Source organism: Salvelinus fontinalis, chromosome 26 (assembly GCF_029448725.1).
Source record: "Salvelinus fontinalis isolate EN_2023a chromosome 26, ASM2944872v1, whole genome shotgun sequence".
In the NCBI taxonomy this organism is placed as follows: domain Eukaryota; kingdom Metazoa; phylum Chordata; class Actinopteri; order Salmoniformes; family Salmonidae; genus Salvelinus; species Salvelinus fontinalis.
In genome coordinates this window covers 41,421,796-41,447,470 of record NC_074690.1, presented here as the reverse complement: position 1 = coordinate 41,447,470, position 25,675 = coordinate 41,421,796, and the positions used below count along the sequence as shown (strand labels likewise).

At 44.4% G+C, this 25,675-nt stretch overlaps 1 protein-coding gene across 1 annotated transcript in view; it reads right to left on the bottom strand.

Annotated features, from left to right (window-relative positions):
* The window catches only part of LOC129824374 (solute carrier family 26 member 6-like), a 43,618-nt gene that overhangs the window by 5,986 nt on the left and 11,957 nt on the right, over positions 1-25,675 (bottom strand). Inside the window, exons 7-17 of the mRNA XM_055883962.1 lie at positions 19,298-19,445; positions 18,698-18,811; positions 18,511-18,588; positions 18,335-18,430; positions 17,861-17,967; positions 17,174-17,243; positions 16,269-16,361; positions 8,917-9,024; positions 7,679-7,810; positions 3,979-4,185; positions 3,633-3,687 (exon numbers count right to left, since the gene is read on the bottom strand). Of these exons, the coding sequence (XP_055739937.1) occupies positions 3,633-3,687; positions 3,979-4,185; positions 7,679-7,810; positions 8,917-9,024; positions 16,269-16,361; positions 17,174-17,243; positions 17,861-17,967; positions 18,335-18,430; positions 18,511-18,588; positions 18,698-18,811; positions 19,298-19,445 (1,208 nt within the window). The remainder of the gene's footprint in view (positions 1-3,632; positions 3,688-3,978; positions 4,186-7,678; positions 7,811-8,916; positions 9,025-16,268; positions 16,362-17,173; positions 17,244-17,860; positions 17,968-18,334; positions 18,431-18,510; positions 18,589-18,697; positions 18,812-19,297; positions 19,446-25,675) is intronic.

Genomic DNA, 25,675 nt, shown 5'->3' with positions numbered 1-25,675 from the left:
ATATTTAGGTAGGGCATTCTCACTGTTTGTTTGTGGGTGATTGTCTCCTATGTCCGTATGTTATGTTCGTACCACATAGGACTGTAGCGTTTGTTTGTTTCGTTTCGTTTCGATGTCGTCTGTTTTCCTGTACGTAAGTTTATGTTTAATTATGTAAGTTTATGTTCAGGTTGCGTCAACGTCGTTTTCTTATTTTGTAGTTTGGAAAGTGTTTTGTTTCGTTTCGTGTGCCATCGTAATTTATAATAAAGATTGCTTATTTCCCTGAGCCTGCGTTTTGGTCTGAAGATCCTTCTCTCCTCACCTCTTCCGAGGATGAGGAGAGCGTCACCCGTTACAGAATCACCCACCTACAAGCTAAGACCAAGCGGCAAAGGAAAACGAAACGGAGCAAGGGACAGGAGAGAAAGGATTTCTGGACATGGGAACAGATAATGAATGGAGAAGGTCCCTGGGCTAAGGCAGAAGAAAATCGCCGTTCACAGGAAGAGAGGGAGGCAGCTAAAGCCCAGGAGCGGTGGTTTGAGGAGGCAGCAAGGAGACGTGGCTGGAAGCCCGAAAAGCCGTGGGAACAGGTGGAGGCACTGAGGAGAGCAGAGGCTACCGGGGAGAGGAACCGGAGCTATGAGGGAACGCGTCTGGCACGGAAGCCAAAAAAGCCCGTGAGTAATTCCCAAAAATTTCTTGGGGGGGGGCTAGGAGATAGTGGGCCAAGGGCAGGTAGGAGACCTGCGCCCACTTCCCAGGCTTACCGTGGAGAGCGGGAGTACGGGCAGGCGCCGTGTTACGCAGTAGAGCGCACGGTGTCTCCTGTACGAGTGCATAGCCCAGTGCGGGTTATTCCATCTCCCCGCACTGGTAGGGCTAGATTGGGTATTGAGCCAGGTGTCATGAGGCCGGCTCAACGCGTCTGGTCTCCAGTGCGTCTCCTCGGGCCGGCATACATGGCACCTGCCTTACGCATGGTTTCCCCGGTTCGCCTACATAGCCCGGTGCGGGTTATTCCACCTCCCCGCACTGGTCGGGCAACCGGGGGTATTCAACCAGGTAAGGTTGGGCAAGCTCAATGCTCAAGAGTGCCAGTACGCCTCCACGGTCCGGTATTTCCGGCACCACCTCCCCGCCCCAGCCTAGTACCTACAGTGTATACACTACGCACTAGGCTACCAGTGCGTATCCTGAGCCCTGTTCCTCCTCCACGCACTCTCCCTGTAGTGCGTGTATCTAGCCCGGTGCCTCCAGTTCCGGCCCCACGCACTAAGCTACCAGTGCGTCTCCAGAGCCCTGTACACACTGTATATTCTCCCCCTACTAATCCTGATGTGCTTGTCCTCAGCCCGGCGTCACCAGTGCCGGTACCACGCATCAGGGATAGAGTAGGCTTTGAGAATACAGTGTGCCCTGTTCCTGCTCCCCGCACTAGTAGGAAGGTGCTTGTCATTAGCACGGTGCCTCCAGTTCCGGCACCACGCACCAGGTCTACAGTGCGCCATATCCGGCCAGAGCCATCCGTCTCCCCAGCGCCATCTGAGCCATCCGTCTCCCCAGCGCCATCTGAGCCATCCGTCTCCCCAGCGCCATCTGAGCCATCCGTCTCCCCAGCGCCGTCTGAGCCATCCGTCTGCCAGGAGCCTGCAAAGCCGCCCGTCTGCCATGAGCCCACAGAGCCGTCAGCCAGACAGGAGCCGCTAGAGCCGTCAGCCAGACAGGAGCCGCTAGAGCCGTCAGCCAGACAGGATCTGCCAGAGCCGCCAACCAGACAGGATCTGCCAGAGCCGCCAACCAGACAGGATCTGCCAGAGCCGCCAACCAGACAGGATCTGCCAGAGCCGCCAACCAGACAGGATCTGCCAGAGCCGCCAACCAGACAGGATCTGCCAGAGCCGCCAGCGAGCCATGAGCAGCCAGAGCCGTCAGAGCGCCATGAGCAGCCAGAGCCGTCAGAGCGCCATGAGCAGCCAGAGCCGTCAGAGCGCCATGAGCGTCGAGAGCCGTCAGCCTGCCATGAGCGTCGAGAGCCGTCAGCCTGCCATGAGCGTCGAGAGCCGTCAGCCTGCCATGAGCGTCGAGAGCCGTCAGCCTGCCATGAGCGTCGAGAGCCGTCAGCCTGCCATGAGCGTCGAGAGCCGTCAGCCTGCCATGAGCGTCGAGAGCCGTCAGCCTGCCATGAGCGTCGAGAGCCGTCAGCCAGCCATGAGCGTCGAGAGTCGTCAGTCAGCCATGAGCTGCCCTTCAGCCTGAAAAGGCTAGATACCCAGAACTGCCCATCAGTCCAGAGCTGTCTCTCTGTCCGGAGCTGCCTTTCAGTCCGGAGTTGCCCCTCTATCCTGATCTCCCTCTCTATCTTTATCTACCTCTATAGTCTTATCTATCCCTCTGTCTTGGTTTATCTCTCTGTCCCGGTATTGTCATTATTAGATATGTTATTAGGAGGATTTTGTGGGGGAAGTAAGAGGGTGGACATTCTTGAAGGGAGGGGGCTAGGATGGATTATGGTGGGGTGGGAACCGCGCCCGGAGCCTGAGCCACCACCGTGGTTAGATGCCCACCCAGACCCTCCCCTAGACTTTGTGCTGGTGCGTCCGGAGTTCGCACCTTGTGGGGGGGGTACTGTCACGTTCCTGACCTATTTATGTTAGTTTTTGTGTGTTAGTTGGTCAGGACGTGAGGTTGGGTGGGCATTCTATGTTATCTGTTTCTATGTTGGTTTCGGTTTGCCTGGTATGGCTCTTGATTAGAGGCAGGTGGTTTGCGTTTGCCTCTAATTAAGAGTCATATTTAGGTAGGGCATTCTCACTGTTTGTTTGTGGGTGATTGTCTCCTATGTCCGTATGTTATGTTCGTACCACATAGGACTGTAGCGTTTGTTTGTTTCGTTTCGTTTCGATGTCGTCTGTTTTCCTGTACGTAAGTTTATGTTTAATTATGTAAGTTTATGTTCAGGTTGCGTCAACGTCGTTTTCTTATTTTGTAGTTTGGAAAGTGTTTTGTTTCGTTTCGTGTGCCATCGTAATTTATAATAAAGATGGCTTATTTCCCTGAGCCTGCGTTTTGGTCTGAAGATCCTTCTCTCCTCACCTCTTCCGAGGATGAGGAGAGCGTCACCCGTTACATTTTCCCTTCACATGTGGACTTCAGTAACAACACATCAGCTGTCTAAAACCAGACGAAAAAATCTTTCCAAGCCAAACCTTAATATAATAACCACTAACCTCTACACACAGCCTACATGCACTGCTAGCTAGCTGTAACTTTCAGTACTACGTTCATTCTCTGCACAACATGTCAGTTCATACTGCGAGAACTCTAATAGGTTGGAGGATGTCCTCCGAAACTGTCATAATTACTGTGTACGTCCATGGAAAGGGGTGAGAACCACATGCCTCCTAGGTTTTGTATTGAAGTCAATGTACCCAGAGGAGGACAGAAACTACGGTGCTACGCTACAGAGTGCTGTTGAATATACTGTAGACCTTCATTGCAAAACATTGTGGTTTAATAAATGATTTGGTGACGTGAATATATTTAGTATAGTTTATGTTATATGTTTGACTATTTTTTTCTCAGAATTTCACTGAAGAGGATGGTCCTCCCCTTCCTCCTCTGAGTAGCCTCCACTGACACATACTCACCTTGGCATCCAGTTAAAAAAATGTCAATGTCGATCTTTCTGTAGTTTAGGAATATCTGCAAAAAAAGAAAGTGAGAGACAGAGAAGGTCAAAAAGAAGTCCATGTTTCTCTCAGGGACTGTTTTAGTTACAGTTTGATTTATCTTGTTTTTCTCTTCCATACCTCTTCATTTCCACCCCCTCTTTCTATCTGTGCCTCTTTTATGTACATAGGGTACATAAAATAGAATTTAGGCCTCTGTTAACCTAACCTCTCTTTCTCTCTCACTTTCCTTGTCTCCTCTCTATCCCCTTTGCACTCAAACCCCACTCCTTCATCACCATTGTTCAAAAACAGACACTCTTACGTTTTTCAGCGTCTTCACAGTGGCCGTGTCAGCAAAGTTGGTTGTGGATAGGTCCAGGATGATGGTGTGTGTGTTGTTGACGGAGGTCCTCCCCATCTCTCCTTCTTCTTCGGTACTGGACGTCTGGGTTATGTGATCATCGCCATGAATACCAGTTTTAGAGTCCTGGTCGAACCCGTTACCTTGCTGCTCAAAGGCCCAGTTCACCTTAGATTGACAGAGAGACAGAGTTTCAATCTTTACTCTGCTCTGATAAAAGACACATTTCAAAAGCATTATGGGCTAACCTAGGTGCACCTGGATGTTGTACTGAAGCACTAAATTTAGCACAGCGGTAGATTTATGTAAACTGAAAAATGTCGATATGGAGCCACCCTAGATTTGGCCCATGGGGGAATTTGGCAGCAATTTTTTTAAATAGCCGTATACGATAACACTATTTTACAATTCAGAAGGTATATTTTGAGAAAAACACAGATTTATCTAGCATGAAAAATTTTAGATATGGAGCCACCATAGACTTGGACTATGTAACATTGCAATAATTTGAAACTTTCTGTCCAAAATTGATGCAGGAAAATAAATCCATGCATTTGTCACTTCTAGGTTAGACTACTGCAATGCTCTACTTCCGATAACCCAGATAAAGCACTAAATAAACCTCAGATAGTGCTTAAACGGCGGCAAGAATCTAGACTAGAACCCCAAAATTGTATCATATTACCCCAGTGCTAGCCTCTCTACACTGGCTTCCTGTTAAGGCTAGGGCGGATTTCAAGGTTTTACTGCTAACCTACAAAGCAATACATGGGCTTGCTTCTATCTATCTTTACGATTTGGTCCTGCTGTACATACCTACACATACGCTACGGTCACAACACGCAGGCCTCCTTACTGTCCCTAGAATTTCTAAGCGAACAGCTGGAGGCAGGGCATTTTTATGGAAGTGTCTGCCTATCCATGTGAGAGAAGCAGACTCGGTCTCGACCTTTTAGTCTTTATTTAAGACAAATTTCTTCTATAGGTCTTATGATTGAGTGTAGTTTGCCCCAGGAGTGTGAAGGTGAACGGAAAGGCACTGGAGCAACGAACCGCCCTTGCTGTCTCTTCTTGGCCGGTTTCCCTCTCTCCACTGGGATTCTCTGCCTCAAACCCTATTACAGAGTCACTGGCATAGTGATGCTCTTCCATGCAATCCCTAGGAGGGGTGCGTCACTTGAGTGGGTTGAGTCACAGACGTGATCTTCCTGTCCTGGTTGGCGCCCCCCTCTTGGGTTCGTTCCGTGGGGGAGATCTTCGTGGGCTATCCTCGGTCTTGTCTCAGGATAGTAAGTTGGTGGCCAGAAGACCACTGGCCACCCCTCATAGCCTGGTTCCTCTCTAGGTTTCCTCCTAGGTTCCGGCCTTTCTAGGGAGTTTTTCCTTAAAAACCGTGCTTCTACGGCTGCATTGCTTGCTGTTTGGGGTTTTAGGCTGGGTTTCTGTACGACACTTTGTGACATCAGCTGATGTAAGGGCTCTATACATACATGTGATTGATTGATTGGACCCTGGGGGCTGTGGCAGCCATCTTACAAAAAGGCCACTGTCAGTAATACAATGTTAGATAAACACACCAAATTTGTCACAGAGGAAGATGCATGTATCCTGTAAAGATTTAGATATAGTCCCATCATAGATCTGGCCCCTGGATCGTGACAGACATTTTACTAAAAGGTTGCAGACTGTACCACTACTTTACTAACCTTTAGTCTACAAAAAGTTATTGCCTATACTTCTTTTATGTATTTTTGGCCTATACTTCTTGCCCTGGATCACCTGAAAACCAAAATCTGTATCAGTAACACAGTATATTACAGTAGGCCAAATTGTAGAATAAATACATTTTCTGAGATGAATGCAGTGGAGGTGAGTTAAAACACACTCATAACACCAACTTCGGCCAAACACAGAACAATATTTTGGATTACTGGTTAAGACGTTTGGTCCCGGAGCGGGAGACCGGGGTTCACGTCCTATCACATGAGGTATTTAACAAATGGCCACTAAAGCTACTTTGGAAAATATCCTAGCCAATGAGGTGGAATAGTGAACTATTATCTCAGGTTATGTTTCAGTCAGAAATGTGCCTGTCGAGCAAAATATTTTAACTTCATCCAGTTTTTCTAATTCCAGCTGATTATAATGGACTGCAATTGGAAGAAATTAAAGTCTATAACAGAGTTTAGTCTGACATGGATTTAGCTGGTAACTGTTGATTTGAGACAGCATCAGGTAAAGGTGTATTTCATGCACCCTCAGGGACCTCTAAAATCATCATTCAAAAAATAATGACTGGGTCAGTGGAGCCATACACAGAATAGAAAGAGATGAGTACAGCATCAAAGCCATGACAGTAACCAGCTAATTTACTAGTGGCTAATAAACAAAATAAACTCAGGCCTTGGACCTGACCTAAATCCCTGTATTCAAGTGTATGCTGCACATCAACCAATGCTGTATATCAACCAATGTCAGGCATGTTACAAAAATGTTAGCAGATGCACACAAAGGTTTCTTCACTATAACATCCAGTATATCATCTAGCCTAATTGGGATCTAATGCATTTTGTAAGACAGCTGCCACAAAGATAGATTGAGCCACATTACCTTTGAGCATACTCAGTCCATGTTTATGCGTGCGGACAAGCAGACCCACACACACCCCCACACACACCGACACCCACACACACCCCGATGCACACACATACAAGAATGGGTCCAACCATATGACACTGGTCAGAAATAGGAGGGTCCAAGACTCTTGCCACCAGCCCAAGCCACCCGGGCCGACAAGCCCATCGACCGCCACAAGAGTGACCAGTAGAACAGCGAGATTGCACAGCCAGCCTGTCAATAATTTAACTCTCCCCAACACTATTTCCTTCCCACCTTTTTTTTATAAATTCCCAAGGGAAAGGTTTAGAAACAAATGTCAAAGGTGAAACATCAAAAACACAAATATTCATACATATACACACAGACAAAGCACAGCCTCCATAGAATTCATCTCATAATAATAATAATGTAGAGTTCTTTACTGGCACCCAATATAGCTGGGTTGCCCCACCTGCATGCCCCTAGGAATCTACCTATATGGCACCTTCTGTAAGTGTATCTAAAAAAAGGCCTTCGGTACTGTAACATTGTATTACCAACAGCGGCCATTGTGTAAGATGCCACGACCCCCAGGGGCCAAATATGTGGTGGCTCCATATCTAAGTTTTTTCAGGGTTCATAAATCTAGCTCTGTTTTTTTTTAAATATATGATGTCTCAATCTCTAAATCTTTCCAGGGTACATTAATCTACCTCTGTGCCAATTGTGGTGCATGTATCTCAAAAAAGGCCCTCAGAATTGTAACATTTTAATACAGACAGTGGCCATTTGTAAGATGGCCACCATGGCCCCCAGGTGCCAAATGTGTGGTGGCTCCAGATGTAAATATTTTCAAGCTACATAAATCTACCTCTGTGCCAGATTTGGTGTGTTTAAAATGTAAAATATTGTTGCCATATGCTGCCATTTTGAAAAATGGCTGACACACCCCCAGCGGGCAACTCTGGTATGGCTCCATATCTGAATCTTTTCAGGGTACATACATCTACACAATTGTTTTGCTTAAATGCCTCACTATACTGTAGTACATCACACTACACACCTGTCCGTTGATGGGTCGGTCAACTAGGGCAATGGCCGTCTGGTTCAATTTCAGGTCTGGAGAACCTTTCTCTTCATCCCCCTTGTCCTCTGGATGGACTGTATTGTTGGGTAGGCATCCATTCACACCATTCTGGGAAGGGAAGAGAAATAAGGTCACTAACAGTGCAATTTTTGTGTGTGTGTTTGTTAATCCTACACTACCGTTCAAAAGTTTGGGGTCACTTTGTTGTTGAAAGAAAAGCACAATTTTTGACCATAAAAATAACATAAAATTGATCAGAAATACAGTGTAGACATTGTTAATGTTGTAAATGACTATTGTAACTGTAAACGACTGATTTTTAAATGAATATCTACATAGGCGTACAGAGGCCCATTATCAGCAACCATCACTCCTGTGTTCCATTGGCACGTTGTGTTAGCTAATCCAAGTTCATCATTTTAAAAAGCTAATTGATTATTAGAAAACACTTTTACAATGATGTTAGCACAGCTGAAAACTGTTTGTCCTGATTAAAGAAGCAATAAAACTGGCCTTCTTTAGATTAGTTGAGTATCTGGAGCATCAGCATTTGTGGGTTCGATTACAGGCTCAAAATTGCCAGAAACAAAGACCTATCTTCTGAAACTCGTCAGTCTATTCTTGTTCTGAGAAATGAAGGCTATTCCATGCGAGAAACAGCCTAGAAACTAACTTCATTAAATAGTACCCGCAACACACCAGTCTCAAAGTCAACAGTGAAGAGGCGACTCCGGGATGCTGACCATCTAGGCAGAGTTCCTCTGTCCAGTGTCTGTGTTCTTTTGCCCATCTTTAATCTTTTCTTTTTATTGGCCAATCTGAGATATGGATTTTTCTTTGCAACTCTGCAAAGAATTGGTTCAACCATATCAGGTTGGTTCCATTGTCAGCATCCTGGAGTCGCCTCTTCACTGTTGACGTTGAGACCGGTGTTTTGTGGGTACTATTTAATGAAGCTGCCAGTTGAGGACTTGTGAGGCGTCTGTTTCTCAAACTAGACACTCTAATGTACTTGTCCTCTTCTTTCAAAAACAAGGACATTTCTAAGTCAATTCAAATCAAATGTATTTATATAGCCCTTCGTACATCAGCTGATATCTCAAAGTGCTGTACAGAAACCCAGCCTAAAACCCCAAACAGCAAGCAATGCAGGTGTAGAAGCAAGTGACCCCAACCATTTGAACAGTGGTGTGTTGGACGTGTGTGTATAATACCTTTTTTGCCTCTTTTTTAGCTTTGTTTTTTTCTTTCTTGTCTTTCCTCTTTTCTTCAGTGTCTCTTTTCTTCTTCTTCATCAGCAGCATTCCAACGTCAATTCCACTCTGTGTAAGAAAATGAAACGGTGCGCTTGAGATAATGAGAGAAAGCAATTCAGAGAAAGAGGGCTATTGAGAGAATGACACACAAACACTAGTGATGCGTGGGTGAGCTGTTTGTTCACCCGCACACACCCATAATTGCTAATAACACATGTTCAACCACAGGGGTGTGTCAGGTAATATTTGTGCTATTTTCACAGTGGAAATTACGAGCGCAATAGGTGGAAGTGGCACAAAACGACTGTTTTAATGAATAAATAAATTCATTGTAGGTGTGACGAGGGCATGGCCACTCACTGGCCAATCAACATGTTTCATGACCTAATGCCGTGTCCACATGCTATCGGAGTTATCGGAAGCTACTAGTTACCAGTGGGAAATTTCACTTGAATGACCCTTAATCCAAGTCAGAATAACAAGTGGGAAACTCTGAGAAAATGTTGTTAGCCGAGTTGCCGAGTTGTGACGTTTCACCACTGACTTTTTACTCTTTCAACCAAAAGATGGAAATAAATTGCTCATCAATATGAATAATGAAGCTGGTCTGACCATATTGTCAATGTTAAGCAAGCTGGCTACCTAATTATTAGCTTGATACCCTTGCTGACATTGCTATCTAAAATCTTATTGGTTGAAGAATTGTTCAGAGTTCAGAAGCACTTGAACACATCCACGTCAGACTTACGACTTCCCATGAGCAAGTGAAGCCAACCTAATATGGCATGCCGTTGTCTCAAGTTCATTGAGAGTCTTTGCATTGTCAACAACTCTGAATATTCCTAGTAGAACACTTCAACCAAAGAAACATATCCGCATTTTTTTTTCAGATGAGTACTGATGTATCTTATTATTACTGGAATGTTCAGAGTTCTCAACTGACATTAATGTATTTCAATCAAATAACATTTTATTAGTCACATGCGCCGAATACAAGATGAATACAAGATGTAGAACAGTGAAATGCTTACTTACGAGCCCCTAACCAACAGTGCGGTTTCAAAAATATGGATAAGAATAAGAGATAAAAGTAATTAAAGAGCAGCACTAAAAAATAACAATATACAGTTGAAGTCGGAAGTTTACATACACTTAGGTTGGAGTCATTAAAACTTGTTTTTCAACCACTCCACAAATTTCTTGTTAACAAACTATAGTTTTGGCAAGTCGGTTAGGACATCTACTTTGTGCATGACACAAGTAATTTTTCCAACAATTGTTTACAGACAGATTAATTCACTAATAATTCACTGTATCACAATTCCAGTGGGTCTGAGGTTTACATACACTAAGTTAATTGTGCCTTTAAACAGCTTGGAAAATTCCAGAAAATGATGTCATGGCTTTAGAAGCTTCTGATAGGCTAATTGACATAATTTGCGTAAATTGGAGGTGTACCTGTGGATGTTTTTGAAGTCCTAACTTCAAACTCAGTGCCTCTATGCTTGACATCATGGGAAAATCTAAATAAATCAGCCAAAACCTCAGAATTTTTTTGGGACCGCCACATGTCTGGTTCATCCTTGGGATACATTTCCAAAAGCCTGAAGGTACCACATTCATCTGTACAAACAATAGTATGCAAGTATAAACACCATGGGACCACGCAGCCATCATTCCACTCAGGAAGGAGACGCACTCTGTCTCCTAGAGATGAAAGTACTGTGTGCGAAAAGTGCATATCAATCCCAAAACAACAGCAAAGGACCTTGTGAAGATGCTGGAGGAAACAGGTACAAAATTATCAATATCCACAGTAAAACGAGTCCAATATTGACATAACCTGAAAGGCTGCTCAGCAAAGAAGAAGCCACTGCTCCAAAACCACCATAAAAAAGCCAGACAACGGTTTGCATCTGCACATGGGGACAAATCTCGTACTTTTTGGAGAAATGTCCTCTGGTCTGATGAAACAAAAATAGAACTGTTTGGCCATAATGACCATCGTTATGTTTGGAGGAAAAAGGGGGAGGCTTGCAATCCGAAGAACAACATCCTAACTGAAGCACGGGGGTGGCAGCATCATGTTGTGGAGGTGCTTTTCTGCGGGAGGGACTGGGGCACTTCACAAAATAGATGGCATCATGTTAAAACTTGGTCGTAAATGGGTCTTCCAATTGGACAATGACCCCAAGCATACTTCCAAAGTTATGGCAAAACGGCTTAAGGACAACACAGTCAAGATATTGGAGTGGCCATCACAAAGCCCTGACCTCAGAGTTTGTTCTGTTAGGTGACCTAAACTAGGCTATGCTTAACACCCCAGCAGTCCTGCAATCTAAAATAGATGCCCTCAATCTCACAGAAATTATCAAGGAACCCACCAGGTACAACCCTATATCCGTAAACATGGGCACCCTCATAGATATATTCCTGACCAACTTGCCCTCCAAATACACCTCTGTCTTCTTCAACCAGCATCTCAGCAATCACTGCCTCATTACCTGCACCCGCTATGGGTCCGCGGTCAAACGACCACCCCTCATCATTGTCAAACGCTCCCTAAAACCCTTCTCCGAGCAAGCCTTTCTAATCGACCTGGCTCGAGGATCCTGAAAGGATATTGACCTCATCCCGTCAGTCGAGGATGCCTGGTCGTTCTTTAAAAGTAATTTCCTCACTATCTTAAATAAGTATGCCCCTTTCAAAAAATGTAGAACTAAGAACAGACATAGCCCTTGGTTCACTCCAGACCTGACTGCCCTCAACCAGCACAAAAACATCCTGTGGCGGACTGCAATAGCATCGAATAGTCCCCGCGATATGCAACTGTTCAGGGAAGTCAGGAAACTATACACGCAGTCAGTCAGGAAGGCAAAGGCTAGCATTTTCAAACAGAAACTTGCATCCTGTAGCTTTAACTCCAACAAGTTCTGGGACACTAAAGTCCATGGAGAACAAGAGCACCTCCTCCCAGCTGCCCACTGCACTGTGCATAGGTAACACTATCACCACCGAGACATCCACGATAATCAAGAATTTCAATAAGCATTTCTCTACGGCTGGCAATGCTTTCCTCCTGGTTACCCCTGCACCGGCCAACATCTCTGCACCCCCCGCAGTTACATGCCCAAGCCTAAACAGCTTCTCCTTCACCCAAATAGCAGATGTTCTGAAAGAGCTGAAAAACCTGGATCAGTACAAATCAGCTGGGCTAGTTAATCTGGACCTTCTCTTTCTAAAATTATCCGCCCGCCATTGTTGCAACCCATATTACCAGTCTGTTCAACCTCTTTCATATCGTCCGAGATCCCTAAAGATTGGAAAGCTGCCGCGGTCATCCCCCTCTTCAAATAGGGTGACACTATAGACCCAAACGGTTATAGACCTATATCCATCCTGCCCTGCCTTTCTAAAGTATTCGAAAGCCATGTTAACCTGTTGGGGATGGGGGCGCTGTTTAGACTATTTATGCTAATTTGGCTAATTTTTGAAACGGCTTCCCACAAAATCCTTGATCGTACAATATGCATATTATTATTATTATTGGATAGAAAACAGTCTATAGTTTCTATAGGAGTTGAAATTTTGTCTCTAAGTGGAACAGAGCCCATTCTACAGCAATTTCCCTGACATGGATTCAGATTTCAGAAATGTTGGCCACTGTTCTGAAGTCAGTTAAAAGGGCACTATCATTGCTATGACTATACGTACACTTCTTACGTCTTCCCCTGGATGCCTTTACGTGATGACGATTCCAATGGGGTCGATTGCGCGTTCACAGGCCCTATAAATCAAAAAACCCTGTAGCTAGCAAGTCTTTCCTTGGTGCGTAACGCGCGTGCTGGACACCGACCCTCTCCTGTTCCAAGCGTTAGTTTAGCCTGTTATATTTCTCCGGTCATCTTTTCACTCGTTATAGGAGTTAAAAACATCATAAGGTAGTTAATTTAAAGCGTTTTATAGCAATTTATATCCGTTTAGTGCGATTTTGGGACATTTATTTCTTTAACGCTGTGAATAGGTGGGCACGCTTTCAGTTCATCCCGAACGCAGTTGGCATTTTCACATGGCAAGAGGACAGCTTTCCACCAAAAGACGATTCCTCCCAAGAAAGGATCCTTTGCCCAAGATACTGATGGAAGAACAGCTCAAGGTAGGACATTTTTATTATGATAAATCGTGTTTCTGTCGAAACATTTTAGTGGCTTAGGACGCCATGTTTTTTGACGTAGCTTCGCTTGGCGCAAACTGTATTGAAAAGTAAGGATAAATTAAAAAATGTAATAACGCAATTGTATTAAGAATTAAATTGTCTATCAATCCCTGTCCACCCTATATTTTTTAGTCACGTTTATGAGTATTTATGTATAAGAGTAGATCACTGTCTAAGTGGCGCAAGGACTTTTTCTTTACCAGCTTGTCTACATTTCACATTGTCTAACCATGATTTTGGTGGCTAAATATAAACATTTTCGATCAAACTGTATATGCATGTTGTAATGTGATGTTACAGGAGTGTCATCGGAAGAATTCTGAGAAGGTTAGTGAAAAAATTAATATCTTTTGGCGATGTTGACTTTTATCGCTCACTTTGGCTAGAATCAATGCTGGGCTGCTAATTGCAATGTGCTAAGCTAATATAACGATTTATTGTGTTTTCGCTGTAAGACACTTAGAAAATCTGAAATATTGTCTGTATTCACAGGATCTGTGTCTTTCGATTCGTGTATGCTGTGTATTTTTACGAAATGTTTGATGATTAGTAAGTAGGTAAACACGTTGCTCTAAGTAGTTTTTCTATTCCATTTGTGACGGTGGGTGCAATTGTAACCTATGCCATCTACCTGAAATATGCACTTTTTTCTAACAAAACCTATCCCATACCATAAATATGTTATCAGACTGTCATCTAATGAGTTTTTTTGTTGGTTAGGGGCTATAAATATCTTAGTTTAGCCGAATTGGTGATGGCTACTGGTGTTGGTGGACAAATAAAAGATGGTGGATTATGCTAATGTGTTTTTAGGTAATAGATGTACATCTTTACATATTGTGTCTTCCCTGTAAAACATTTTAAAAATCGGACATGTTGACTGGATTCACAAGATCTGTGTCTTTCATTAGCTGTATTGGACTTTAATGTGTGAAAGTTAAATATTTTAAAAAAATATTTTTTTTGAATTTCGCGGCACTGGTTTTTCAGTGGGGGGGGGGGGGGTGTGCCGCTAGCGCCACGCTGATCCTAGACAGGTTAAATAAAGGTGAAATTAAAAAACTCAATCCTATAGAACATTTGTGAGCAGAACTGAAAAAGCATGTGCCCCGCACAGGAGGCCTAAAAACCTGACTCAGTTACACCAGCTCTGTAAGGAGGAATGGGCCAATATTCACGCAACTTATTATGAGAAGCTTGTGGAAGTCTACCTGAAACGTTTGACGCAAGTTAAACAATTTAAAGGCAATGCTACCAAATACTAATTGAGTGTATGTACATTTCTGACCCACTGGGAATGTGATGAAATAAATAAAAGCTGAAACAAATAATTCTCTGTACTATTATTATTTCACACTCTTAAAATAAAGTGGTGATCCTAACTGACCTAAGACAGAGCATTTTTACTAGGATTAAATGTCAGCAATTGTGAAAAACTGAGTGTAAATGTATTTGGCTAAGGTGTTTGTAAACTTCCGACTTCAACTGTATACAGGGGGGTGCCGGTACAGAGTCAATGTGCGGGGCACAGGTTAGTTGAGGTAGTATGTACAAGTAGGTAGAGTTAATTAAAGTGACATAGATAACAACAGAGAGTGGCAGTGGTGTGGAGATGGGGAGGGGGGGGGTGCGAATCGTCTGGGTAGCCATTTGATTAGATTTTCAGGAGTCTTATAGTTTGGGGGTAGAAGCTGTTTAGAATCCTCTTGGACCTAGACTTGGCGCTCCGGTAGCGTTTGCCGTGTGGTCGTAGGGAGAACAGTCTATGATTAGGGTGGCTGGAGTCTTTGACAATTTTTAGGGCCTTCCTCTGACAACACCTGGTATAGAGGTCAAGGTTGGCAAGAAGCTTGGCCCCAGTGATGTACTGGGCTTTTAGCACTACCCTCTGTTGTGCTTTTAGGTCGGAGGCTGAGCAGTTGCAATACCAGGCAGTGATGCAACCAGTCAAGATGCTCTCGATGGTGCAACGTGGATCTGACGACCCACGCAAAAACTTATAGGTTATAATAGGTTTTGTCGTGCCCGCTTCACAGCTGTCATGGTATGCTTGGACCATATTAGTTTGTTGGTGATGTGAACACCAAGGAACTTGAAGCTCTCAACCTGCTCCATTACAACCCTGTCAATGAGAATGGGGGTGTGCTCGGTTCTCTCTTTCGTGTAGTCCACAATCATCTGCTTTGTCTTAAGTTGCATTTAACTCATTTAGCAGACATTCTTATCCAGAGTGACTTACAGGATCAATTAGGGTTCCATGCCTTGCTCATGAGCACATCGTAAGATTTTTTACCAAGTTTGATCTGGGATTCAAACCAGCAAACTTTTGATTACTTGCCTAACCCTCTTAAGCACTAGGATACTTGCTTATGGTCTGTATATAATATCAAGACCCTGGATGATACATATCGACGTGCTGCTAACGTCTCTTATGAACGAAAATAACTTCTGGACATCAGAACTGGGATTACTCAACACGAACTGGAAGAATCTTTTTCCTTTAACGATGAGAAAGATATACTGCTCTCCCGGGAACAGGCCCAGATCCCCGTCATTTGTGTGATGAAAGAACGGAGGAAAAGAGGACGCAGATCGGGCTGCCTTTTGAGAATCCGTAGGCGAGCGAGTAAACTCCCACTACCATCAATTCTACTTGCTAACATGCAATCATTGGAAAATGAAATTGATGACCTACGTTTACGATTATCCTACCAATGGGGCACTACCCCAAGCCATAAGACTATTGAACAATTAATCAAATGGCCACCGGACTATTACATTGACTCCCCCCTCCATTTGTTTTGTACACTGCTGCTCGCTGTTAATTATCTATGCATAGTCACTTCACCCCTACCTACACGAACAAATGACCTCTAACCTGGACCCCCGCACACTGACTTGGTACTGGTGCCCCCTGTATATAGCCTCGTTAATGTTATGTTATTGTGTTACTTTTTATTATTTTTTTACTTTCGTTTATTTGGTAAATATTTTATTATCATTTTCATATTTCATCATCAAATAATTTCCTTTAGAATTGTTTTAAGTATGTTAAAATGCAGATTTTCTGTGTTGGAAGGGTGTGGGTGTATACCTTCTCCTGCAGTGCATCCAGGTATAGCTGAGCGTTGGTATAGTACATTGTGGTGGAGGAACGGAATATAGTGATACCTGGTATCTCTTTTGCCTGTGGGACAAACCAACACACAAACAGGGGACTTCAATAGATGGTCATCTAAAAACTGTTTTAAAACCCACTGTTGAATAACCCACTCACACCCACCTAATTACATATTACAGTTCTGTTTTTTTGCTTTGGTCGTATTTTCAAAAGTATGTGATGAGTTTCCAAAACTCTTAGTACAAAGCTCCAAACTGGTAACACTTGTAACATGGACAGCCTTGCATTCAAAACCTTTCATTGTGCATTAATGTTGTTTGTTCACCACACAACCACTGAAATCGTTGCATGCCTCATCCATGAGGTGGTACGCTCATGGGGATGGCAATCATAAATCTTTCACCTGTATTGTAATGATGTAATGTGTATTTTACAGTAATGTATTGTACTTATGTATTGTAGTAGTCCTGTACATGGCTCAGTTTGTAAGAGCATGGCACTAGCAACACCAGAGCTCTGGGTTCGATTCCAACTGTGGTCACATACCAAAAATGTTGTCACTTTGAACAAAAGTGTCTGCTAAGGAATTGGCATATATTACAGTACTGTATTGGCCAACACAATTTTAGTAAAGCAGTGTCGACTCTGCATTTTATTGTGAAAGGCAATTACTTTATATGAACATGTGTTGCAATGTGAAACATGTATTTCTATATGAAACAGGGACTGTATGATTTTGTGTTGTAGTAGTTCAGTTGAAAATGTACTTTTTGATGACCTGTTTTGAGTTTTGTACTAAAAGTTGTGAAAATGTACTGCATGCTTGTAAAAATTGCACTAAAGCGATACAAAAAAACCTCTAAACTCTTCCGACTCACCTCCTCATATGTGTCTGTATCCAGGTAGAGCTCAGTCCCAGGAACATGCCCCAGGATAGAGTACCGCGGCCTGGGAGAGAGAGAGCACGAGAGAGAGAGAACAGATGTTATCTACTTTATGAAGAAAGAGGAAGAAAGAGTCGCGACCTACAGGGTCGCCCCAAATATTATAATAATACGAGTACAGATTTTTGTATGGGACAATATATAACATTTATGTATGGGACAATATATAACATTTTTGTATGGGACAATATATAACATTTTTGTATGGGACAATATATAACATTTTTGAGAAAGATATTTACTGGTTTCATTTCTTTTCGGTAAGAGATTAAAATGTAATGAAGGTTATTTTTTGATGTAAAAATGTAAATGTACCGATTTTGAGGTTTTATCATCATATTTGGGGTGGGGTCGCGAGAAATTATTGTGCAAAAAAATGGGGTACCCGCTGAAAAAGTTTGAATACCACTGTTTTAGAAGGTAAATCTCTCTTATATATTATCTCTCTATTACTCTCTCTTATAACAAAACAAAGCAAACAAACACGTGAGCTCATGCACACACACACATACACACTTTTAAAATTGTATAAACTGCCTTAATTTTGCTGGACCCCAGGAAGAGAAGGCAGCAGCTAATGGGGATCCATAATAAATACAAATAAAATACATTCAGACTCACAGTTGTGTTCTGAAGATGACAGTGAGCATAGCGAAGCCGATGGATGCAGCCAGGCCGAGGTCCAGGTTCAGCAAGATAGTACACACAAAAGTTACCAACCACACCAGCTAGGGGACAGCAGAGACACAGGTAATCAATATGGGGAATACCCAGGAATCAGGGTTTCCCAAACCCCATTTGAGTCATATGCGTTAATCTCAAGTTAGGATGCATGTTTTAGTGTATAGATGTGTTGCTCACCACTCGGACTCACGAGTGGTGCGGCGGTCTAAGGCACTACATTTCAGTATACAAGGCGTCACTATAGACCCTATTTCGAATCCAGGCTAAATCACATCTGGCTGGGGTTGGGAGTCCAGCCGGACACACAATTGGCCCAGCGTCGCCAGGGTAAGCCATCAATGTAAATAAGAATTTGATCTTAACTGACTTGTCTAGCTAAATAAAGGTAACAATAATAATAAAAGTTCTCACCAGGTCGACCTTACTGCTCTTCCAGAGTTCAGGAATGTCTTTAAATTGCATAAAAAGGCCTCTCAGGTTCACAAGCACTATACAGGCCAGGACAGCCTAGGGGACACACAAACACTCATCAGATCAGTGGTGGTATCTTTGTTTGGCTGGCGTGGAGGTGATGGAGAGATAGATACCTTGGGTAGCTCCTCAAACAGTGTCCCCAGTTGCAGAATGAAGATTAGCACAAGCACTGAAGAAATCAGCCCCACAACCTGACAAAATGTACAAACACACACCTCAGTTAGTGTGTACGTTTGCGTAGATATTAGCAAGTGTAGATGCGTGTATGTGCATGCATGAGTGTATATCTCTGTGTGTTACCTGTGTCTTGCCCCCAGTGCTATCCTGGAGGAGGGTACGGGGTGGAGAAGCAGCAACAACGTGGCATTGAAAGAATCCTCCCACTATGTTACTGAGACCAATAGCCACCATCTCCTGGAAAGAGAGAAAGAAGACCAAGAGAGTGAAAGAGAGGGGGAGGATTAGAGGAATGCAGAGGCTCAATTACATTGGGGTTTATTTACTTGTGGCCACCCCCAGTAAATAAGTCATAGTGCTTATTCAGTGGTATATTCAGTATTTGGTGTACTTCTCCTTCATATTTGACTGAGCAGAGCGTGTCGGCAATTAAACATTCAGGACCAGAGCTGTAAGCTGGTACAGACACTGTGTGTTCCCTTCCTGTCTCACTCCTTCAGAGCAAAGCAACCCCAAGCACATGCCTCTGTTGGTCTGCTTGCATGCCAGTGTGTTTGTGTTTGTGTTTGTGTTTGTGCGTGTGTGTGTGTGTGTGTGTGTGTGTGTGTGTGTGTGTGTGTGTGTGTGTGTGTGTGTGTGTGTGTGTGTGTGTGTGTGTGTGTGTGTGTGTGTGTGTGTGTGTGTGTGTGTGTGTGTTTGTGCGTGCGTGCGTGCATGTCCCACCTGGTTGCTGTCCACAGTGTAGCCGTGTTTTTGGCCGAAGATTTTGCCCAAGGAGATGTTAACGGCATATCCCACTATGCCAACTGCGAATGCATCACCAACTATCGAACCCCACAGACTAATGTCAGGTGAACTGGGAGGCTGTAGTCTAAGGATAGAGAGGAAAGGGAGATGGGGAGAAGACAGGAGTGGAGAGAAAGGGAGAGAAGGAGAGGGAGAGATTCAAGTGGACAGGGGGAGGAAGGGATAGAAGAGAATTATGTGGTTCAAAGACACTGTAAAAATGTATCTCATTGATTACTGCCTCATCCAGACCCTTCCTTGCCCAACACATCCCCTTGATTATTGCTGCTGGTAACAAGTGTTAAAACATGTACACAAACAAATAATTACATTGGGGTTTAATTGTGTATCAATGCACAGGCTATGTTATGATGGCTCAAAGTAACCTAAATGATAAACAAAGTGATAAAGGACCTATAGGCTACCTGAGGTAAAGCATTCTTATGAAGAAAATGATTTGATACTTGAAAGAATGAAATGATCAATTTACACCAGTAACAATGATCAAGCTTATGAATACTGTCTCCTCCATTCAGATAAGCTGCCTACCACAGCTGCTATTGAGCAGTAGCAGTAGCCACTTTCTACTGTAGCTTTTGTCTTTGGCAGTCCTGAAATCTGAAGACCATGCAGAATCAGCTAAAACACATGTACAAAACTGCCTTAGCAAATCCTGATGAAACAGGTTGACATTTACAGACTGTTGATAATTGTTTCACTGTCAACACACTTCTCTGCTCACTGTATCTGTGTTTCCTTATCTGACTTTGACATTTTTATCTATTCGCCTTATGTAGCCCGGCCCACTCGACCCAGTTCCATTCGAACGCGATTGTGTTTCCCTTTCACAACTTCTGTCAACGCTAGCGAATTACCTCAGAGTGGTAGCCAGCTAATAATTAAAAAACATGCGTCATTAACACATCTTAACAAATTAACAAAAACAAAACATTTAGGAACACACACAAATGGCTCTTCTATCTCAAGCTATCCATCTTGTACATGTGGTGTCCTCCTCTGACAGCTGTGTGCCTCTTTTTGTAAAGGTTGGAGTTGTTCATTTGACCTTCCTGTCGTGTAGCAGATCACGGATTGTGAAGCTCCGGTCACCCATGACCTCATCACCTGGATAGAGGTACTCCAGGAACCCAGATTCCGATGTTATATATTTGTCGCTACATATTTATTTATTTTTATTTCACCTTTATTTAACCAGGTAGGCTAGTTGAGAACAAGTTCTCATTTGCAACTGCGACCTGGCCAAGATAAAGCATAGCAGTGTGAACAGACAACAACACAGAGTTACACATGGAGTAAACAATAAACAAGTCAATAACATGGTAGAAAAAAAGAGAATCTATATACAATGTGTGCAAAAGGCATGAGGTAGGCAATAAATCGAGTAATTACAATTTAGCAGATTAACACTGGAGTGATAAATCATCAGATGATCATGTGCAAGAAGAGATACTGGTGTGCAAAAGAGCAGAAAAGTAAATAAATAAAAGCAGTATGGGGGATGAGGTAGGTAAATTGGGTGGGTAGTTTACAGATGGACTATGTACAGCTGCAGCGATCGGTTAGCTGCTCGGATAGCAGATTTTTAAAGTTGTTGAGGGAGATAAAAGTCTCCAACTTCAGAGATTTTTGCAATTCGTTCCAGTCGCAGGCAGCAGAGAACTGGAAGGAAAGGCGTCCAAATGAGGTTTTGGCTTTAGGGATGATCAGTGAGATACACCTGCTGGAGCGCGTGCTACGGGTGGGTGTAGCCATCGTGACCAGTGAACTGAGATAAGGCGGCACTTTACCTAGCATAGCCTTGTAGATGACCTGGAGCCAGTGGGTCTGACGACGAACATGTAGCGAGGACCAGCCGACTAGGGCATACAGGTCGCAGTGGTGGGTCGTATAAGGTGCTTTAGTAACAAAACGGATGGCACTGTGATAAACTGCATCCAGTTTGCTGAGTAGAGTATTGGAAGCTATTTTGTAGATGACATCGCCGAAGTCGAGGATCGGTAGGATAATCAGTTTTACTAGGGTAAGTTTGGCGGCGTGAGTGAAGGAGGCTTTGTTGCGGAATAGAAAGCCGACTCTAGATTTGATTTTGGATTGGAGATGTTTGATATGAGTCTGGAAGGAGAGTTTGCAGTCTAGCCAGACACCTAGGTACTTATAGATGTCCACATATTCTAGGTCGGAACCGTCCAGGGTGGTGATGCTAGTCGGGTGTGCGGGTGCAGGCAGCGAACGGTTGAAAAGCATGCATTTGGTTTTACAAGCGTTTAAGAGCAGTTGGAGGCCACGGAAGGAGTGTTGTATGGCATTGAAGCTCGTTTGGAGGTTAGATAGCACAGTGTCCAAGGAACGGCCGGAAGTATACAGAATGGTGTCGTCTGCATAGAGGTGGATCAGGGAATCGCCCGCAGCAAGAGCAACATCATTGATGTATACAGAGAAAAGAGTCGGCCCGAGAATTGAACCCTGTGGTACCCCCATAGAGACTGCCAGAGGACCGGACAACATGCCCTCCGATTTGACACACTGAACTCTGTCTGCAAAGTAGTTGGTGAACCAGGCAAGGCAGTCATTAGAAAAACCGAGGCTACTGAGTCTGCCGATAAGAATATGGTGATTGACAGAGTCGAAAGCCTTGGCCAGGTCGATGAAGACGGCTGCACAGTAATGTCTTTTATCGATGGCGGTTATGACATCGTTTAGTACCTTGAGCGTGGCTGAGGTGCACCCGTGACCGGCTCGGAAACCGGATTGCACAGCGGAGAAGGTACGGTGGGATTCGAGATGGTCAGTGATCTGTTTATTGACTTGGCTTTTGAAGACCTTAGATAGGCAGGGCAGGATGGATATAGGTCTGTAACAGTTTGGGTCCAGGGTGTCTCCCCGTTTGAAGAGGGGGATGACGGCGGCAGCTTTCCAATCCTTGGGGATCTCAGATGATACGAAGGAGAGGTTGAACAGGCTGGTAATAGGGGGTGCGACAATGGCGGCGGACAGTTTCAGAAATAGGGGGTCCAGATTGTCAAGCCCAGCTGATTTGTATGGGTCCAGGTTTTCCAGCTCTTTCAGAACATCTGCTATCTGGATATAGGTAAAGGAGAAGCTGGGGAGGCTTGGGCGAGTAGCAGCGGGGGGGGGCGGGGCTGTTGGCCAAGGTTGGAGTCGCCAGGAGGAAGGCATGGCCAGCCATTGAGAAATGTTTGTTGAAGTTTTCGATTATCTTGGACTTATCAGTGGTGACCGTGTTACCTAGCCTCAGTGAAGTGGGCAGCTGGGAGGAGGTGCTCTTGTTTTCCATGGACTTTACAGTATCCCAGAACTTTTTGGAGTTAGAGCTACAGGATGCAAATTTCTGCTTGAAAAAGCTGGCCTTTGCTTTCCTGACTGACTGCGTGTATTGGTTCCTGACTTCCCTGAACAGTTGCATATCGCGGGGGCTCTTCGATGCTATTGCAGTTCGCCACAGGATGTTTTTGTGCTGGTCGAGGGCAGTCAGGTCTGGAGTGAACCAAGGGCTATATCTGTTCTTGGTTCTGCATTTTTTGAACGGAGCTTGCTTGTCTAATACGGTGAGGAAGTAACTTTTAAAGAATGACCAGGCATCCTCAACTCACGGGATGAGGTCAATATCCTTCCAGGGTACCCGGGCCAGGTCGATTAGAAAGGCCTGCTCGCAGAAGTGTTTTAGGGAGCGTTTGACAGTGATGAGGGGTGGTCGTTTGGCCGCGGACCCGTGGCGGATACAGGCAATGAGGCAGTGATCGCTGAGATCTTGATTGAAGACAGCAGAGGTGTATTTGGAGGGCAAGTTGGTCAGGATAATGTCTATTAGGGTGCCCATGTTTACGGATTTAGGGTTGTACCTGGTGGGTTCCTTGATGATTTGAGTGAGATTGAGGGCATCAAGCTTAGATTGTAGGACTGCCGGGGTGTTAAGCATATCCCAGTTTAGGTCACCTAACAGAACAAACTCTGAAGCTAGATGGGGAGCGATCAATTCACAGATGGTGTCCAGGGCACAGCTGGGAGCTGAGGGGGGGTCGGTAGCAGACGGCAACAGTGAGAGACTTATTTCTGGAGAGATTCATTTTTAAAATTAGAAGTTCGAACTGTTTGGGCATAGACCTGGAAAGTATGACAGAACTTTGCATTCTATCTCTGCAGTAGATTGCAACTCCTCCCCCTTTGGCAGTTCTATCTTGACGGAAAGTGTTATAGTTGGGTATGGAAATCTCAGAATCTTTGGTGGCCTTCCTAAGCCAGGATTCGGACACGGCAAGGACATCAGGGTTGGCAGAGTGTGCTAAAGCGGTGAGTAAGGCAAACTTAGGGAGGAGGCTTCTGATGTTGACATGCATGAGGCCAAGGCTTTTTCGATCACAGAAGTCAACAAATGAGGGTGACTGGGGACATGCAGGGCCTGGGTTTACCTCCACATCACCCGAGGAACAGAGGAGTAGTAGGATGAGGGTGCGGCTAAAGGCTATCAAAACTGGTCGCCTAGAGCGTTGGGGACAAGGAATAAAAGGAGCAGATTTATGGGCGTGGTAGAATAGATTCTGGGCATAATGTGCAGACCAGGGTATGGTGGGGCACGGGTACAGCGGAGGCAAGCCCAGGCACTGGGTGATGATAAGAGAGGTTGTATCTCTGGACATGCTGGTCTCAATGGGTGAGGTCACCGCATGTGTGGGGGGTGGGACAAAGGAGGTATCAGAGGTACGGAGAGTGGAACTACGGGGTCCATTGCAAACCAAAACAATGATAACTAGCCTGAACAACAGTATGCAAGGCATATTGATATTTGAGAGAGACATACAATAAGGCATAAAGTGATTGCAGGTCTTGATTGGGAGAGCTAGCTAAAACAACAGGTGAGATAACAGCAGCTAGTCAGCTAACACAGCAACAGCAGGTAAAAATGGCGACGACTAGGCAGAGAGGGTCGGATTAACTACACACAGATCCTGAGTTAAAGCACAGAGCCGACAGATAAAAGACAAATAAACCGAATGGAGTACCGTGAATTAATGGACAGTCAAGCAGGCATCAGCTATGTAGCCAAGTGATCATAGTGTCCAGGGGGCAGCCGTAGATGGAGCAGTGAGGCCTCCACTAAGCTAGCCCGCGGCGTTTAAAGTTAGTAGCCCGGGGGGTGGTCTGCTCAGACGGAGGGGGTCTGCTCAGACGGAGGCCGGTTGAGGGCACAGCGGATGGGGTATTCGTCTGCAGACCAGACGTGGTCGTGTCGACAGAGAATCCAAGCCGGATGGCGATGGCGAAAGAGTGGTTGTGAATTGTAGAATTGTGTTTGCTAACTGGTGCTAGCTTCGTGATTCAGACAGCTAGTCATGGGTAGCAAGCTAGCAGAAGATGGAGGTCTGTTTTTAGCCACGCCGTGCATTTCCGTCGGTAGATTAGTGGGGTTCCGTGTGGTAGAGGGGACCAATCCAAATGTCAAAATAGTTATAGTGGCCTAAGAAGATTGTTCGATAGACCTGTTCAGATAGCAGCCGATATGCTCAAGACAGCTAACGATTAGCGAGCCGCAGTTAGCATATGGGCGTTCAGGTTACGTCGCGATGGAGGGGCCAGTTGAATAACTCCCTCGGGCAGATTACGTCGGTATCCCAGTCGTGAAGGCCCGGTGGGGCTCCGCATCGGCAGTAAAACAGGTCCGGATAGGTGATTGTAGCCCAGGAGTGGCTGATGGAACTCTTCAGCTGGCTAGCTCCGGGATAATTGGTGTTTGCTCCGGAATTGATGTTAGCCAATAGTCACTCGGATAGCAGCTAGTTAGCTGCAAGATCCAGGTGTAAATGTCCAGAGCTTGCTGTAAAAATCCGGGGATATGGAGAGAAAATAGGTCTGGTATGCTCTGGTCTGAGTCGCGTTGTACAAAACTGGCAATAGTTTTCCGAGCTAAAGGATAGCTGATGAGCGCTAGCTGTGGTTAGCTGAACTACTAACGTTAGCTTGTGAGCTGGGTAACTTCTGGCTAGCTTCTGTTGTAGATTTCGGATACGAGGTGAATAATACTTTTGAGGAAAAAAAACAGATCCGCACCACATTTGGTGAGGTGGGTTGCAGGAGAGTGTTTTGAAGTTGAGTTTTTAAGAAGAAAAAAAATATATATAAAAAGATATGCGAAGAAAAATATATAAAATATATATACACGGGACAAGACGAGGACAAAGGACGTCTGACATTATAGTCTCATACATTATTTTAACATTTCTACAAACTTCAAAGTGTTTCTATCCAATGGTACCAATGCTAGCTAGCCAACTTCTACCG